A 17,155-nucleotide genomic window follows, 5' to 3' on the forward strand; every position below is an offset into this window, starting at 1 on the left:
TTACTCATGCAAAAGTTAACCCATGACTCGACGCATAAGCATAAGCGAAGATATCTGCCAAAATGGAAAATGCCAACATAAACAAGGAGAGGAAGAAAGAAAGAAAGAAAGAAAGAAAGAAAGAAAAAAAAAGCAGAAAACAAAGGACAGACAAGAGCCTAAAAAGGTGAACGCAATATCACTCCGAATAAGAAAGTTGGACTTGTAGATTGTTGCGGTCATATTTTCTGATTGACTGGAGTCAATTCATTTACGCTAACCGTAACAATACGTTCCTATCACGTCAATTATCACACAAAAGTTTTCAATGATCCTGACAATTGTTTGTTGCAAATTTTATCATCATCGCTTTTATGTCTGGTGTAAATGGATGATTAAGTCACTTTTAAAACTGGATTTATCTCCCATTAAAAATAAATTTATGAAAAGTTGATCAAATTTTTGAATTTATCCAATGTTCGTAACAAGTGGAAATATTCTACGCAACTCTGTAAAGAATGTTCGAGAAGCGATGATCTCATGTGCACTCATATGACCCGAATGACTTTTCCCGTCGACTAACTTGAACAGCAGTTTGTCTAGAATATTGGATTTAATCTTGGCGTATTAAGTAAAGGAATATATCACGAGACAATTAGCATTAGCATCAAGATTTATCAAAGCTTAGAACTGTTAGAACGGACAAAGTGCTCAAACTAAAGAAAGAGAATTTCGAGCTTGGCTTCTTTGCCGCAACGCATACGATTCTATCAAAGTGTTCTAAGGAAATTCTTGATTTTTCTTAACAAAAATACTTAAAATTACTAAAAAAGTTTAAAATAAAAATACTTGTTGTTGTTGTTGTTGTTGTTTTTTTTTTTTCTTCATCTAAATGCTTTCATAAACTTCGTTTTTTCTTCCACTCTTTATTTAAAATAAACAAACATCTGTTTTTTGTTTACTAATTGGCATCGTTTGACTTCACCCATAAAGCGCACAAAACTTGACTTCATTTACGAATCCTTGATAAGTTAGTTATACAGAACTGTTTCATGTCTATTCTATTAATTTATTAAGCTTTTCGTTTGTTAAACGTGTTGAGTGCGCAATTAATAAATAATAGCAGAATAAATCGAATAAACATATGATAGATGAGCAAGATCTACCAGTAAATTTCGCTACAGTCGCTACACACTTACTTAGTGAACTTCTTTACCTCTTTTCGGCATAAAATGCAAAAAAATTATGCTTTGTTGCTACAAAATGTGCTAACTTTCATGGAAACTCTTAGACGGATGGGAATATGAAAATTGTGGTCACATCGCCATCATTCTTACAAGATATCAAAAAGTTAAAACCCATTGTCTTATATTAGGTGTTTGCAAATATTTTGATCAGCGACTTTTACAAGTAAAAATGATAACAAAAAGGGAAGTAAGGGAAAAAGGGGAATTCGATGATTTTAACCTTCCTCTACATAACATAACAGTTTCCCATCTAATATTACTGATATTGATTTAGCATATCCCAGCCGATGATGCCGATTAGGGTGCGTTCAAAATTCTTCTTCTTCTAAATTCATGAATTTTGTTTTTTATTTGAAGATATGTGCTGCCAAAGCTCATCAAACACTTTCAATGGCTTATGGTGATACTGCTCCATCATATCCCCAATTGTCGGTGTTAGTTGCAATGGTTTAAAAGTAGCGACACGAATTAACTGAAAATTCCATTTTTTTAACCACTTGCTGTAAAAGTTGTCCAGAATACATTGTTGCAATTCGAATGAGACGTTCGGCTATACCCAGCGTGCTTATCAGGCCTGGCGCCTCCAGATTACCACTTTTTCAAATCGCTACGGCATGGCATGGCTGGCACGCGGTTCCGTAAAATTAAAGAAATGTGAAAATAGATCGTTGGATGGATCGCCGCGAAACTAATATATGCTCTTTCGACATGATATCACTGTGTTGGCAAAAATATTGTAAAATGTTGTAGAAAATGATGGCAACTATTTTGATTACTATGCCACTGATTACTTGTACCACTTTGCCACAATAAATCTTTTTTTCAAGCGCAAAAGTGATCAACATTTCTGCAAATACCTAAGACTTTTTTTTTGTGTAAAAAAACCGTTATATTTGGAAGGAATTTTTTTTAATTATATTCATTTCATATACCAAAATAATAATTTTTCATCGATTCAAAAATATTAAAGTAAGCAAATCGTTATTCGTATAAGAATTTCCTCAAATTAGAATAGTATCTAGGTAGTGGTCGTCAAATTGTTTCGATGTAATTGATTTCATCAAAAAATTTCACCAAAATTAGCAACACAAAAACATGAGACATCGGGAAGATGGACATAGATGGAACAGAACAGGCTTACATTTTTACATTTGCTCTACTCTTATCGATTCTTTGCATGTATCATCCGCAACAGGCGGTATAATGTATAAAAAACCAATGGATTTGCATCGTTTATTGGATATAAAAAAAAAATCTTATTTAAACGGATTCTTAAAAAAAAAAAAATGCTTCATGCACGCTCGGTACGAAAGCGTTTCACATCTGTCTGCTACTAACCTAGAAAGGCTTAAAGTATATAATAGTATATCTAAACTTATTAACAGTACGTACAGTACATTCGCCTAAGGTGTAAAATGCTTTCCTTTCCTTTTTTCACATTTTTTCTATTTTTTGTTTTTAATATTTGCACAAAATGCAATAAAAAAAATGCAGTTTTATTAAGCGCGTTGTTAAAATGCAACATTGTAAGTTGAATTAATAGTGAATATGAGTGCATATATATATACATATATATATATATATATATATACATATATTTGTATGTTTATCGTATAATACGTGACCGTATAAAAGCATTCGCTCTCTCGGCATCATCATCTTAAAATAAACCCCAACTGAAATCATTTCAAACGGAGAAAAGAACAAAAAAAAAAATTACTATAAAACCAAAAAAAAAAAGAAGAAGCACTTGACAATATTCAAATTAAACGTTTAGTTTAGTTACGCTTGTGTTTATCGCATTTGAAATGCGTAATCGGTTGCTGTTGATCTATCTATGATAAACGTGTACGTACAATCAGCTATATATACATATACATATATATATAGGGTATCATGTTTGTATGTATATTGAATATATCATAACAAAAATTGACAAATTGCTTTCAGACGAATTTTTGGTGCCCATAACCCGTAAAGCGAACACATATACGACGAATTGATTTTCATTATGAATTACCGTTATTTACGAAAATATATATTTACAATAACCATTTGCTAAGTGATGTGTGAATGTACAGCATTTCTATTTCTACACATTCATTCATTAAATAGGTCCTTCAGTCTATGCGAGTCGGTATAACGTATATCGTGAAACTATAAACAAACTCTTGATCGGTGGAAAATTCTGTCTCGGCTAAATTCGGTCAATTTTTATTCTATGCTTTTTCGTTAGCATACTGCGGTAAACCAAAACTGGACCGTTACAATTCTACTTAATGACTAACATATAGTTCCCGAATAAGTGAGCGTAACGCAGCCACCGTCATAAAACATGAAATAATTACAACTTATTCCGTACAACTCCTCCTGATACAACATTTTGAAAGTTCACGTTCACCTAAAACGTGAACGTAATCCGCCCACAAAACACTTTCGTAACGGAAATGTTGATTGAAAACTTGTTAGATAACAACAAATGCTTTTGAAATCGCATTAAAAAGATTAGTTAGTGTGAAAAGGATCCCGATCGAGAAACTGACATTGGCAGTGGCAAGTGGAGTGCAAAACTTAGCATATGCAATATACGCAGCAGATGTGGGGGATAAAAATATCTAATAAACGTTTTCAAAATTTGTATTGATGCGAGGAACAAGAAAATGTCTTTTCCGAGAATTTGAGCAAATGAGCTAAATTACTCATTTTTTTTTTTTTTTTTTTTGCTTATGTGATGATGCGTATATGCGTCTCATCGTTATTATTTTATATAGCGTATACACTTAAGTGTTTTTTGTTGGTTTTATATGGTGACTGCCTCTTTAATGAGTCATTTGCATTGTCAAGCATGATCCAAGCGAGAGGCTATTGGCCCGCAAGGGTGGACGTATTAACAAATATGTAAAAATGGTTTTTTTTTTTTTTTCATTTTTTTCAGTTTTTTTTTCGTTTCAAATATTTTCGGTTTTATGATATGCTCACAATACCGAACGGGAAGAGAGTGGGCTCGTTTCACCAAAATGTTTGCAACACTTTTGGAGATCTTGTAAAGTCTATCCAAGTCTATCCTTTAACAGTCCATCTGTTCGTTTGCGTTAAAAATCCTCATGTTCGAAAAAATTAAGCAGAAGCATTAAAGGATCTTACATACCGTTTGGTATTAAAAGCAGGGCAAATTGGTCAAACAACATTCCTAGAGTAAACTTGTGCTTCCAAAGGCGCTCACTATTCGTGTAATGCGATCACTGTTAGAAAGAGGAGAAAAAAGAAGAAGAAAATTGCAAGATGACGAACCAACCGGTGAATATTATACCTTTACCGGCTGACCAGTCATTATAGTAACGACGAGCTAGGAACAAAGAAAACTCTACCGCACGTCAGCTACTCGGCTATTCGGCTACTGAGGCGGACGTATGGATCTTTACGATAAAAATTCTCACGTGCATTCTATAGAGAATCCCAAGGTTACTTCTACAGTGATGGAAAGTGATCAGTCATGTTCGCATAATATTGTACAGTATTGGACCGTAATATGTGATGGGTAAGTAAAACTCGTCCACGGGTGAACATAATTTTCTTACTTATCTTTCCTTTTTACTGTTTACGGTAGGATATTAACGAGCGGCTTCTTTACTGCTCAAGTTAAAGAAGTTGTCATTTAGAAATTTTAAAAAGTCTCCTCTAATGTTCATAATTTTCAATAAGTTTTTCCAAATATTTTATAAAATTATTTTGAAAAAATTTCGAAAAAATATTTTCAAAAATTGAGTTAGAATCAGAAATCAAGAAAGTTTAATTCAAGGCGCGAAATTTTTCGCATTCATTGCATTTGCATGAACACTATTTTTTCTTTGAAACTATATTAGCTTTTGTTCGTGTAAACACTTTTTCATGATATGAGACCTGATGGTAGCGATGTGAAATTTTTGCTATAGAGTTTCCTCTTGGGCTGAAACATTGTAGCATATTACATTTCATGGCAATACCTCAACAATTCCATTGTATAGGTTTAACACAAAAAACGACATCAGACAGATAAGTAAGTTAATCCAAAATGAAGAGATAGCTAGATTTACGAAGCGTATGTAATGACGACCTGCTGAGATAGGTTATGGACTTTTGCAGCATTTTAAAAATACGATATCTGCATAAGTTTCTTCGATTTTTTTTTTGATCATTATTGTGAGACGTCAATCGGTGGATCGGAATCGTTTTCATTTTTCATTTGTGAAAAATTTTATTATTTTTATCTCAAATCTATTGATGATGTTTTCAAGAATTCTTCATTCTTCTTCTTCTAGTGGCCGCAATTATTTCATCACATATAAGTGCCAACTTTCATTTGGTTGCTTCATTCTTTCGAACATCGAACTGCGAATCCTAGACTAATCAATAATATATTTACTCTAAAGTCTTTTCATTATTGATATTAAACATTTTAAATAGACCGAGCAATAAATCGCAAGCTTAATTCATAGATGTGGTAAGTGATAAAAAAAAAAAAAGTCAATACTATTTGTAGAAAGTAACAATTCTTAAGAAGAATGGCCTGTGAAAGCTTTTTATTCCACATCGAACGTTTCTTTATAAGATGAAGTGACTTAAATAATATTGCATTGCATCATTTTCAAAGCAATTGAAAAATCTGAAATGTGTGTGCGTTCATTGAACATTATATTATATGTAACAGTTCAAATTCAGCATTGATTTCATTCTAGAGACGAGATAATATGGACATAAATGATATTTAAAAACAGTGCCCGCAATGGAAAATATGAAAAATTTTGACATCCTAAAGATATTAACCAATTGTTAATTGTTTCAACCTATTTGGAAAATGCGCATTTAAATTGCGTCGCAAAAATTCAACGATGACGAATACACTCGTCAAACCCAAAGTGCAATCCAATATTCACAAATCAGATTGTAATCGAATGATTTTTATTTTATTTTTTATTTTTTTATTTCAATATTTATTTATTTACTTAAATTAATCTGAACGAAAAAAAAAAAAAAAAATTAATTTAGAGAGAATGGTATTAAGCCAAGTATGGTAGAAATCATAATGAAATTTCGCAGTTTAATGTGGAAATTCGACAAGGAATCATAAAACTTAGGAAAAGCTGGCGAAACAATTTGAACGACTTGTTCAGTGCTTTCAAATTATCCCAAATACCGAGCAACAACTTACAGTCCGACTTGGTGTCAAATCGTTTCACACACATATCTGAGTTGATTTATTAAATTGCAATTTAAATAGCAAATTATCAATAGTTATTAATTAGGACGAGTATACTCGTCTTATTACTATAGCTCATTATTATGCTTTTTTCTTTTTATATCCAATTCTTAGACATTTCCTAAAACATAATATATTTCGTTGATATTATTTTTGGTGTAATATCACTATGGCAATCTAAAGTAGAGGAAATTTTTTGGATAATCTTTTCTTTTTTCTTTTTTTTTTTTTTTAATAGAATGAAAAGTAGTTTAATAACAATATTTAGGAAATAGAAAAAAAAAAGAAGAAAAAATGATTTTGGAAAAATATATAAAAATTGCTTGCAATACAAATTTTAATTTTAAAAAAATTGAAAAAAAAGTCATTTTTTTATTTGTAGAGTCAATCACATAAGGGTTTTTAGAATCATTGAATTTTGTATAATTGGCAAGTGTTTGAATGAAAAAAAGCTCGATTTTCGACCAAAAAAGAAACACTTTTTTTTTTTTTTTTTTATTATTAGTATAAGACTATAAGACGCCCTTGCACTTCACATTTATAAGATGATTTTTAGCAAAAAATATATTTTATCTTCACTCTCGGTACAATCACCCGTCCTGTCGTTAATGTTAATGTTAATGTTAACGTTCGTGTTACTATCGTCTGAACTATAACCTCACCTGAACGTACCTCGTGTATCTCATATTTTGAGAAGATTTATGGAAAAAATATTTTAATTTTGCTGCCCGATTATAAGACGCATCCAAAAATTTAACGCCATTTTAGAGAATTTCGTTGCAAAAAAGAAAAAAAAAATGAAAATTGTTTCAGTTATGCTGAACATATTTGTTTATCACAATACAATTTTTATTATTTTTTTCTTATTTTCTTTAGTCTGTAGTTCCAGGAACATAAGAATGTCTCTCCTCGACAATTGTTTGCTCGAAAATACCACTTTTGCTGAATCTAGCAAAGACAGAATCGCACGTTTTCCACTTAAAGTGCTGCGAAGTATATATAGCTCCAAAGTCAACTTCATAACGAACTCTGAAAACTTTGCCGCAAAATTTTAATTTCTTGATAGAAGTGTTGAGTGCTCTCAAGCTCACTATTAGTAATCAAACATCATTTTGATGAAGCTACTAAACACCAATATATAATTTGTTGTTGTTGTTTATTGGAAATACTTTTAAATGAATGCAAACACATTCGAAAGGCACTCGCTAATGTATTAGAGGCAAGACAATGGGATGCATCTTCTCAGTAGACATTTGATCGATATAGCGCTTAGGAAAGATAGAGGAGTTTGAAATTTTCAAACAAAAAAAAAAAAAAGTTTTTTTTTGCAAGTCTTGAATCTCTTCTCGTAGTTTCTGAAGGGTTTAACGTGTCTATTAAGAATATATAAGAATAAGTTAACTAATAAAATATTTTTAGGTATGTCCTTATTTCAAGACAAGAATTCAATAATAATTCAATAATTCAAAGACATTTCCATTGCCACACACGACTAAAGGATGGGTAAATAGGTGCAGCAACTCACCCAAATCGATCTAAGCCGATTATAATTTTTCTTCTGTTTCTCATTTTGCATTCTTTTCAAAAGAAAAAGTATAGATCTTGGATGCAATCGATAACATAACAAGATTTCTAGATTAACAATTTCAAGTAATATAATGTTCCAAGTTGTCCAACTCGATATGGCAGTTAGCGTAAAACATACAATGTCGCGATATATTGATTATTTTTTATAAATAAATTAAAATAACTAAATAACTTATTTATTTTTTTGTCGAGTTAAATGTCGTTACCTAATGCTCTAACTTAATGAAAATAAATTTTGATTTTAGGATAAAAGAAAAGGTCTTTTGGATTATTGAACTGGAATTTTTTTCGCTTAATGAATACAATAATTTGATTGTGTAAAAGACATTTACCTATAATAGTTGCATTGATAGCGATACGTATATTTTCGGAATCCACTTTGAATTCAATTATTTATCTATAATCAATGTGTAGTTAGTGAACGCGGCGGCGAGAAAGAAATGCGCGTAAACATCTAAACAAATATATATGAAAAATCCGAGAAATTTGTTGATTACCGCAAGTCAATCAATGATGAAAACAAAATGAGATCGCGTAGGTAAATAATAATAATAATAATAATAATAATATAAAAATGAAAAAAATAAATAAATAATAAAATTGAATTATTTTCCTTGAATTTCGTAATAATACGTATATGAATTCGCGCAGTGATTGTCTACTACTGAGCATTCGTTTAAATGTCTGAAACATTTGCACCAATAAACGCTAGTGCAACAGCAGCAATTAAACAGATAGACGGCGGTTAGACCGTTTGACAGTGATGACAAACAGACAAATGCAGGCAAATATCATTACGATTTTTAACAAACATATGAAATTTTATTATCTCACTAGCATCACAGCAGCAAATACAACTAGACAAAACGACGTTGTCCATTGCATAAGTGTGTGTATGCGTGTGTGTATGCGTGTATGTATGCGTGTGTGTATGCGTTACTTGTATTTAATAAATATAAAAAATGCAATAATTTCGACTGACAAAAAAAAAAAATTGCTTTACATATATGTATGCATAATGCATTCGTACAAACATGCGTACAATCGTATTAGCACATGTGATGTGACTTTTTCATTTTCTTAATTATGCCAAAACAAAAAAAAAAAAAAAAACGCCTTTTTAAACACCTAACACGCATTTACATATCCATTAAATGCGGCATGCGTATGCATATACCTATGTATGTATGTTTGTATAAGTATGCCAGCATGCATGTATGTGCTAATGAATCAGCATAATAATGTGTAATATTTGTTGTTGTTTGCTTTCGTTATTAATTTGCTTGCTATTGTATTTAAGGTTGGCATACTGAACGTATGAGTAATACGAACGCTATTACGTACAAATGAATTTTAAATTAAAAATACACAATAAATAATGCAAAATCAAAATTGTAAAATAATTAAAACTCAAAAGAAAAATAAATAAAATTCCTACCATAAGATATTAAGACGCATACACACACACACATATATATATATATACACATATTATATATATATATATATATATATATACACATATTACACATAATGTCATAATTAAAGAAAAAAAATATTTTCAAAATCATGTCGTTTGTAAAAATGCGACTGAATTTTAATAAATGAATCGTTACGCTAATCGAATATTAACTAGCATTGAGAACTCGAAATCGTAAATTAATATTAATCAGTTATAAATTGTCTCAGTCGTCGCCGCCAATGCCAAATGCGGCCCTTTACTACACCCACTACTACTGCTACTACTACTACTACTACTGCTACTAATACTACTCCGAGCATCTGATTCATATGTTAAGGTGCCTTAAATATTAACCACGAGATCTTTTAGTAGACTTTCTGGGTGTAACGAGAGAGAGGAAAAAGGGGAAATAGAGAGAAAGAGAGAAAGAGATAAGTTTTCATAATTCTGCCATAAATTCTCGGACTCGCAACCTTCTTATTATTTTTTTTTTCGTTTTTATGTCTCGAAATTTATGATATTTTCAATGATTAATTTTTCAAAACAAAAATTTTAATTATAATTTTCTAATGATGATTAGGTTCATAAATCAAATTCTTTACTTTTTTTCAATTTTATTACGGATGCTTAATATTCACATAAAAACATTTTTAGCACAAGTATTATTAAACACTTAAATGTGATATAAACTTTAATGGATATAATTAATATACGGAAACACTTGCCTTCATATCATCGCTTATTAGAACTCTTAGTTTTTTATATTATTCTAAAATTAGAAATTTTTCTATTGCTTTCAAAATTTATTTCTTCTTACAGACACTTTCATACGATGCAAAAGAATAAGGCGTTGCTTGAGATGGATTACTACTACTACTACTACTACTACTACTATTACTATTTTCGATGATTGGGAGACGAATGGTCGGGACACAGCAATAGTGTCCCTTGAATTGCGACTTTTGACGGAACTTCTCAAGAAAATTCATATTTATTTTTTCTTGTCATACTCCGCCTTCGGATGGCTAAGAGGATGCCCTGTCTTGCTGCTACAGCACTTTTAGACCAGACATACTCGAGACATGATTGCCACGGAAATATAAGTCCTTTAACGTACAAAAGGCACTAATTGGGGCCACATATGCCAACATTTACTCGGCTCTAGTGAACGTATAGAAAGATGTGATATAAAATGAATTTTATTTTTTTATGGAAAATTCTTTGGTTGCCGACACGTACAGCCACGGAAGAGGATGATAGACTAATCGAAACACAGTCGCAATGTTGCCCTCGACACAAGTTAAGCTCTGAAATGGAGAGTCAAAGAGCGCTTATTCCACATGTAACGCCAACAGCGCTAAGGCGACAGCTGAAAAACTATGCAGCGTATACGGTGAAGGACTGAGAACTGATCGGGTTTTTGGGAAATTGGTTTGTAAAATTCCATTCTGGTAATACGACCTTAAAAGGCGGGACGTCCTACCGATTTGACGACAATTTTTTAAAGGCAAAATTCACACCAATCCACAAGCAGAGTTGAATGCCCTATAATCAAAGGTGAAATTAATATAATTTTGTCATTCAATGAAAAGAAAGTGAATGTCTGGTAAATAAACGGAATTAACTTGTGACTCGACCCACTAGTCTAAATCAATACTTTGCCACAATAAACGTGAAAGGTTTATTGCTCTTATCGCCACTCAAGCAAGTGTAGGCTCCGATCATAGGATGCCTGTTGTGCGTAACGGACATACTTACGTTGGATCGCAATGATTTAGCGCAATACAAAAAGCAAATAGTTTATCAAAACGAAACTCGTAAGCCTCAGGAAACTTTGGCAACGAACTTTCCATGTCCTCTCGCGGACAGCAGAGACCGTAGGTACAATTGTACTTCGAGCTTGTTAGTGTTTTAATGACTATCAAGTACAAACTGAAAAGACTCTCATTCAAAAATATACCAGAGAGAGAGAGAGAGAGAGACGAGATATAATTGAAACGATCTCACTATTGACAAAGTCCGCGTGTTTTGGTCGGAAGATCTTAAATGGACATTAATAAGTACCTCGATCACGCTTACGAGAGAATGAGAGTGAAAAACTTGGAGCAAGAAATACAAAGTGCAAGTTTGACGTAAAGTGAAATATTTAGGATTAAGTGACGACTAAAGCCAATACAGGTACGATGTACGAAATTTATACCAAGTAACTGATAGGGTAACCTGCTGATTGTCGTCGGATGCACGTTGGAGAGGCAAACAAACCATTCATTCTCTTTCCGTGTAAATAAATTAAAAAAATGTTATCTGAAAATCGAAAGCGATAACTCGTTACCTGTACTCAAGAAGTAATTTCGAATAGATGAGGAGAGGAAAAGCAAGTGGCAATTTAAGGAATAGACAGAAAATGAATCTTTGTTTGTGCAATAAATGTGCAAAAAGCATATCAGGTTTACATATTCATGCATATTTTCTTTTACCATTTCATATCTATTACGCATTACATTTTCTCGCTGTTCGTATATATGTTTTCGAAGCATTATTTTATTACAGTTAGGAGCAATTTAAAAGATGTTCAAAGGAGAATTATGTTCAGCCAAAAAAATAAAAAAAAAAAATAGAAAGCTGGCGGTCATCATCGTTTCGAAGAGTATTATCAGTACGACCCACAGAGCCAATTAAACGCTCAAGAGACACGAGGATGTGTCATCTGACGTGACAGGAGCACTGGGGGATAATAGCCTCAACCTGATGAAAAATGAAAATTTGAACATATCACGTTTTATAAACACAAATTTCTGTTCACGGAACATGGCATTATTCAGTGTATCAAAAGTGCGAAATTCAACGAAAGAGATAAACGTGATTAGTTCAATGAGCTTCTAACACACAGTACAAACTTTCAAGCAAATTTGCCTTAAAAGGAAAAGATCAATATTGTTCTTCGTGGCAAGCAGTCAAGAGCGCTAGATGGACCATCTAATACAAGCCTTTGGTTAAGCAAATTATAATATACAATTTTAAAGTAATTAATGCACTTACATATATTAAGTATGATGGAACACTAAATGTTAGATACCTATGGGCTCGTGTTAGCTCAAGACGTTGCAATCACTACTTTCATCAAATTTAACTGATCTCAAGCAAAGATATAGTGTATAATTTCATGCTCTTGATTTTATAGCCTCCATGTAAAAAAAAAAAAAAAAAAAAAAACTTCTCTTTCCTATTTAAGACTAAATTTATGGTTCAGCATAGGAAGTCGATATATTTAGATGTTATATATTGCCTTCTTAATGACATACTCAAGCAAACACATTATGCAACATATGTCTGCTCTTTTTTTTTTTTTAGGACACGCCTTCTTTTGGTATTTTTATGGGTAAGTTTTGTGAATCGATACAGTCACAGCAGTTTGTCACAAACATTCCTTTGTCAATTAAAAATAGTATGTTAAAAAGTGGGCATGATTTGTTGATAGACATGCCCACAAGGCCGAAAAGACCGAAAATATTGTAATATTTTCGTCTAGAACTTTCGATCCCGTGAATATGTTTCTGAAAGATTGCTACTTAAATATTTGCCAGAACCACCTGCATGTTTGGCCCAAAAATTGTCCCGAGTGGTTTGCTAATGTTTTCATAGTTAACGACAAAATTTTAATTCCAACTTATTTCCCATATATTCTAATGCACATCGAATTGAATTTTGTCGTTAACTGCTGACGTGTTGGTAAACCGATTCGAACCATTTCTGTTGTGAACATGAAAGCGATTCTAATAAATATCTGGATTATTGGTTTTCGGAAACAGACTTAAGGAATCCAAAGTTATAGATGAAACTATGAAAAAGTTTCCAATATTTCTCAAGGTTATTATAGTTTCTTCTGTATTGTGGGCGTGTCTATGAACAAATCACGCCCGTTTTTCAAACTAATGTTCTCAATTAATTCGACCAAGGAATTTTTATGGCATATTTGGCCTCCTAACTTGTGTCAGAAAAGTAAGTTGCATTCACTGCCTTCTTAAGACCAAACTCAATTTTTTTAGTCTCCACCGCTTGTGATACAAGGGTATACTAAGTTTGTATGGATATGAACAACACCAAAAGGATTTTGGGCCAGACTCACATTTCATTGCACCGATCGATTCGGGAAGTAATTCTGAATAGCTTGTTTGTTCGTCTTGTGTTTTTGTTTTCAACTTAGAGAAGACTATTTTTGAGATATTTTGAAGAAATTTGGTATATCGACGGGTTCTTGGGCCAAGGACGAACGCTATTGAAAACGGTTCGGTTCCAAGCATTTTTTCGACCACTTCTCATATTTAATGCTGGGCCGTGATCCACAATATTGCTTTTACTTGCTTTAGGAATATCAAACAAACTAGAAGTATGGAATATAAATTTTTGTTTGCGCAACCTTCGCGTAAAAAGAAAGTTGTAAAAAACGTAAAGGTGTGCGGAAAGAGTTCAATGAAAGAGGTCGAATTTCTCGTCATCCTGTAATACATTGACATTATTTATTTATATATTTTGTTACATCTCTTGTCCCTCCCGTAGGACGAGTTTCAAATATCTTTACCTCTACTGATCGGAGACAGTTAATCGCTTCTCAATATATATTTACATTTCGATATTTACACATGAACTTATTTAAAAAGGGACTAAGTTGATCAACACAAATTCGGAGATAATGAGATTGGCTAGAATGAAACTTCATTCTTATCGATATCATTTAAGTTATACCTCATCGACGACAAAAAAAACATTCATTTCTATCTTATCTACTTCAGCGGGTAAAAAATATTAACTATTGTTTAATAAAACCGTAAAAAGACAAACAATAGTTTACGTTTTTACATCGCATGATTGCATAATAGTAATGATAATTAAAATATTAATGTTATGAATGCTACTTACCCAAATTCGTAGTGCTATCACTTTCATTTAGATCCCAAGCATTCTGCAAAGAGTTACAAAATGTGAAAATGAATTTCATTGAATTAAAATTGACAGACTTACGGGATCAATGTCGATTGATAAAGGAGCCATAGGAACGGAAGCCATTTGTAACATGTTGTTACGTATAGTTTGGTAGCGTTGTATAGATTCGTTTGAAGTAGCCACGTTGAATGTATCGCAAACATCTACTTCATTTTGATCACTTGACAGAGTTTCTGATTCCTCGGGTATGGTATCCCAATGTGCAGTCGTTATTGCTGTTGTTGTCTGAATATCAGAAGGGAAACTAATTAAGTTTTCCACGTTGTTTTCCGGCGGATTAGTAGGGGTGGGTGTACTGGACGCAGAGGTAGAAGATGCAACGCTGGTCTGATGAGTAACTTGTGTAGTGGCACTGCTGTAACTGGACGAACTAAAATTACTGAAATCCAATACGTAATTATTTGCAGTAGATTGATTAGAAGTGGGACTGATGATCTAAGAATAGATTATTTTAATTATAATGTATTTACATAGAAGAGTTGTAAAATTACCTGTTGATTCACAAATTCGTATTCCAAGGGCTCTTCAGCTCCCGGGAATCCCAAGACTAATTCATTCATTACTTCCACTACATGCTGCATAGAAGGTCGCAATTCCGGTTTGGTTGCCCAACAAGAAGTCATTAAATTTTCTATCGGCCTTGGACAATCTGCTATCAGAGGCGGTCGTTCTCCTTTATGAATTTTCCACATAATCGAGTACGTGTTATCAACATCTTTAAATGGCTTTTGCCGTGATAGCACTTCCCATAAAACAATACCCCAACTAAATATATCACATTTTTCGGTATATTTTGAACCTTCAAAAACCTCCGGAGCCATCCAGGCGGCACTGCCTTTATTGTTAGTCATCAAGGTGGACTTATCAGCCACTGTCCCAAAGTCACAAATTTTTAAAAGTCTTCCTCTGTTGGTAAGCAGTAAATTTAAGGGCTTTAAGTCACGATGTATTAGAGGTTTTGGTTTCATAGCATGTAAATAAGCCACGCCCTAAATCAGAGGTTGGCTTTATAAAATGTATTTTAAAAATTTATTTGAACATTTTACCTCAGCACATTGACGGGCCCAACTCATTGCGTGTGCAGTGGAATAATAGGGTTTCGCTTTGCCATGTAAAAAATCATATAGCGATCCACCTTCAGCATATTCCATAATTAAGTAAGTCGACATTTGATTTGCGGCCAAACCATATAAAGCTATTATGTTGGGATGTTGGACGCGGGACAACTGCTTCACTTCGGTCTCTATCGCTTTTTGTTCTGCTTTAGGACCAAATTCTTTTACCGCTACGTAGTGATCACGCCAAATTGCTTTGTAAACCACACCGTAAGAACCATGGCCAACTTTCTGCAAAATGAAGAGCATATAATAAGATATCGCAATCTAGTTAAGAATTTTAAAAAAACCTCTTTAAACGATATCTCTGAAAAATCTACAGTTGGGCACAGGAAATTTAAGCTGCCGTTACCGCTTGTCAGCATGGAAACATTAGTATCTAAAGATGGAATTGTTGAGCTGGCAGCTTCTTCCAATTGTGGAGTGTCTTGACTTCTTGGATTTGAAGTTTCATTATTGTTGTTACCGCTTTGTTGTTGTTCATCTGTCATGTTTTTAATTTCCTTTTGTTTGGCTGTGTCTATTTTTAGATTTCTCGTATTTGTTTAATATTTAATTGCATATTTAAGCATTACCACACTGCACCTCTGGCCATTTTAGGATTTTTTTAGTTAAAATTAAGCTGGAATTTGCTGGCTTTCTTTTCCATGTAAGTGTTTTAATAGTGTATTTCACTTTTTCTTTTGTTATTTATGTTTCAAAATCTGATATTATTGAGTTTAATCGAGATTTTATATAAATTAATTTCTTGCAATTTTTATTCATCTACTTTTTCACAATAAATACGAATGTCAAACCTTTGTCTTCCTCATTTCTATAAGCATTCATAGAAACATAACAACGCAATACTAAAATGAAATTAATTCTATGACTATTAAATTGTAGATTATTTTAAAAAAAAGAGAAATGTTTACAAACATTAATGTTACATTTTATTAATTTTGCGATTGTCGTCAATAATTCCAATAACGTTAAAACAATGGGAAGGAATTAAAAATTACTGTTAAGTAGATATTTTCGTTATGTTCGCCAAATGTATTCTAGATTCATTTAGAAAAACTGCGTGTTTACAAAAACATTCGTGTAGCTATTTATTAAAAAACAAAAAATAAATAAGTTCGATATAACCGCAATTATAAAAGCGGTAATATAACTTATTACAGAACAGACTAATTAATATTTTATTAAAATTAAAAAAAAGCGTCTATAACGTGTTTCAAAAATATTAAAGGCGTTTTTCCTCAAACACGATTTTTTAAAACGGCGAGCAATATAATTCAAACAATTGTCATTCTTTTCCATCGATCTTGTTACAATATTTTTAAAATAACATTTCGAAGAGTATTGTAACATTATTTATTAACAAGAGATTTCTTTTTTTGAACAAAAATGGGATTTTTTCATTCAATTGCACACGAAGCGTACAAAACATAAAATTTTTTGAAACTTCCCACGTAAATATTCCTCTAATTTTAGGCATATTTTTCTTTTTTTTTTTTAAGGTTGAAATATTTATCACTGACACAAG

General features: G+C 32.3%; 1 protein-coding gene across 1 annotated transcript in view; it reads right to left on the reverse strand.

The window, feature by feature from the left end:
- The window catches only part of LOC119644768 (mitogen-activated protein kinase kinase kinase 7), a 34,223-nt gene extending 17,868 nt beyond the window's left edge, over nt 1–16,355 (reverse strand). Inside the window, exons 1-5 of the mRNA XM_038044494.1 lie at nt 15,918–16,355; nt 15,559–15,858; nt 15,004–15,501; nt 14,531–14,947; nt 14,429–14,471 (exon numbers count right to left, since the gene is read on the reverse strand). Coding sequence (XP_037900422.1) covers nt 14,429–14,471; nt 14,531–14,947; nt 15,004–15,501; nt 15,559–15,858; nt 15,918–16,118 — 1,459 coding nt within the window. The 5' untranslated portion in view covers nt 16,119–16,355. The remainder of the gene's footprint in view (nt 1–14,428; nt 14,472–14,530; nt 14,948–15,003; nt 15,502–15,558; nt 15,859–15,917) is intronic.
- Between the last annotated feature and the right edge of the window lie 800 nt (nt 16,356–17,155).

The sequence above is a fragment of the Glossina fuscipes genome, unplaced genomic scaffold (genome assembly GCF_014805625.2).
Source record: "Glossina fuscipes isolate IAEA_lab_2018 unplaced genomic scaffold, Yale_Gfus_2 0, whole genome shotgun sequence".
Taxonomy (NCBI): domain Eukaryota; kingdom Metazoa; phylum Arthropoda; class Insecta; order Diptera; family Glossinidae; genus Glossina; species Glossina fuscipes.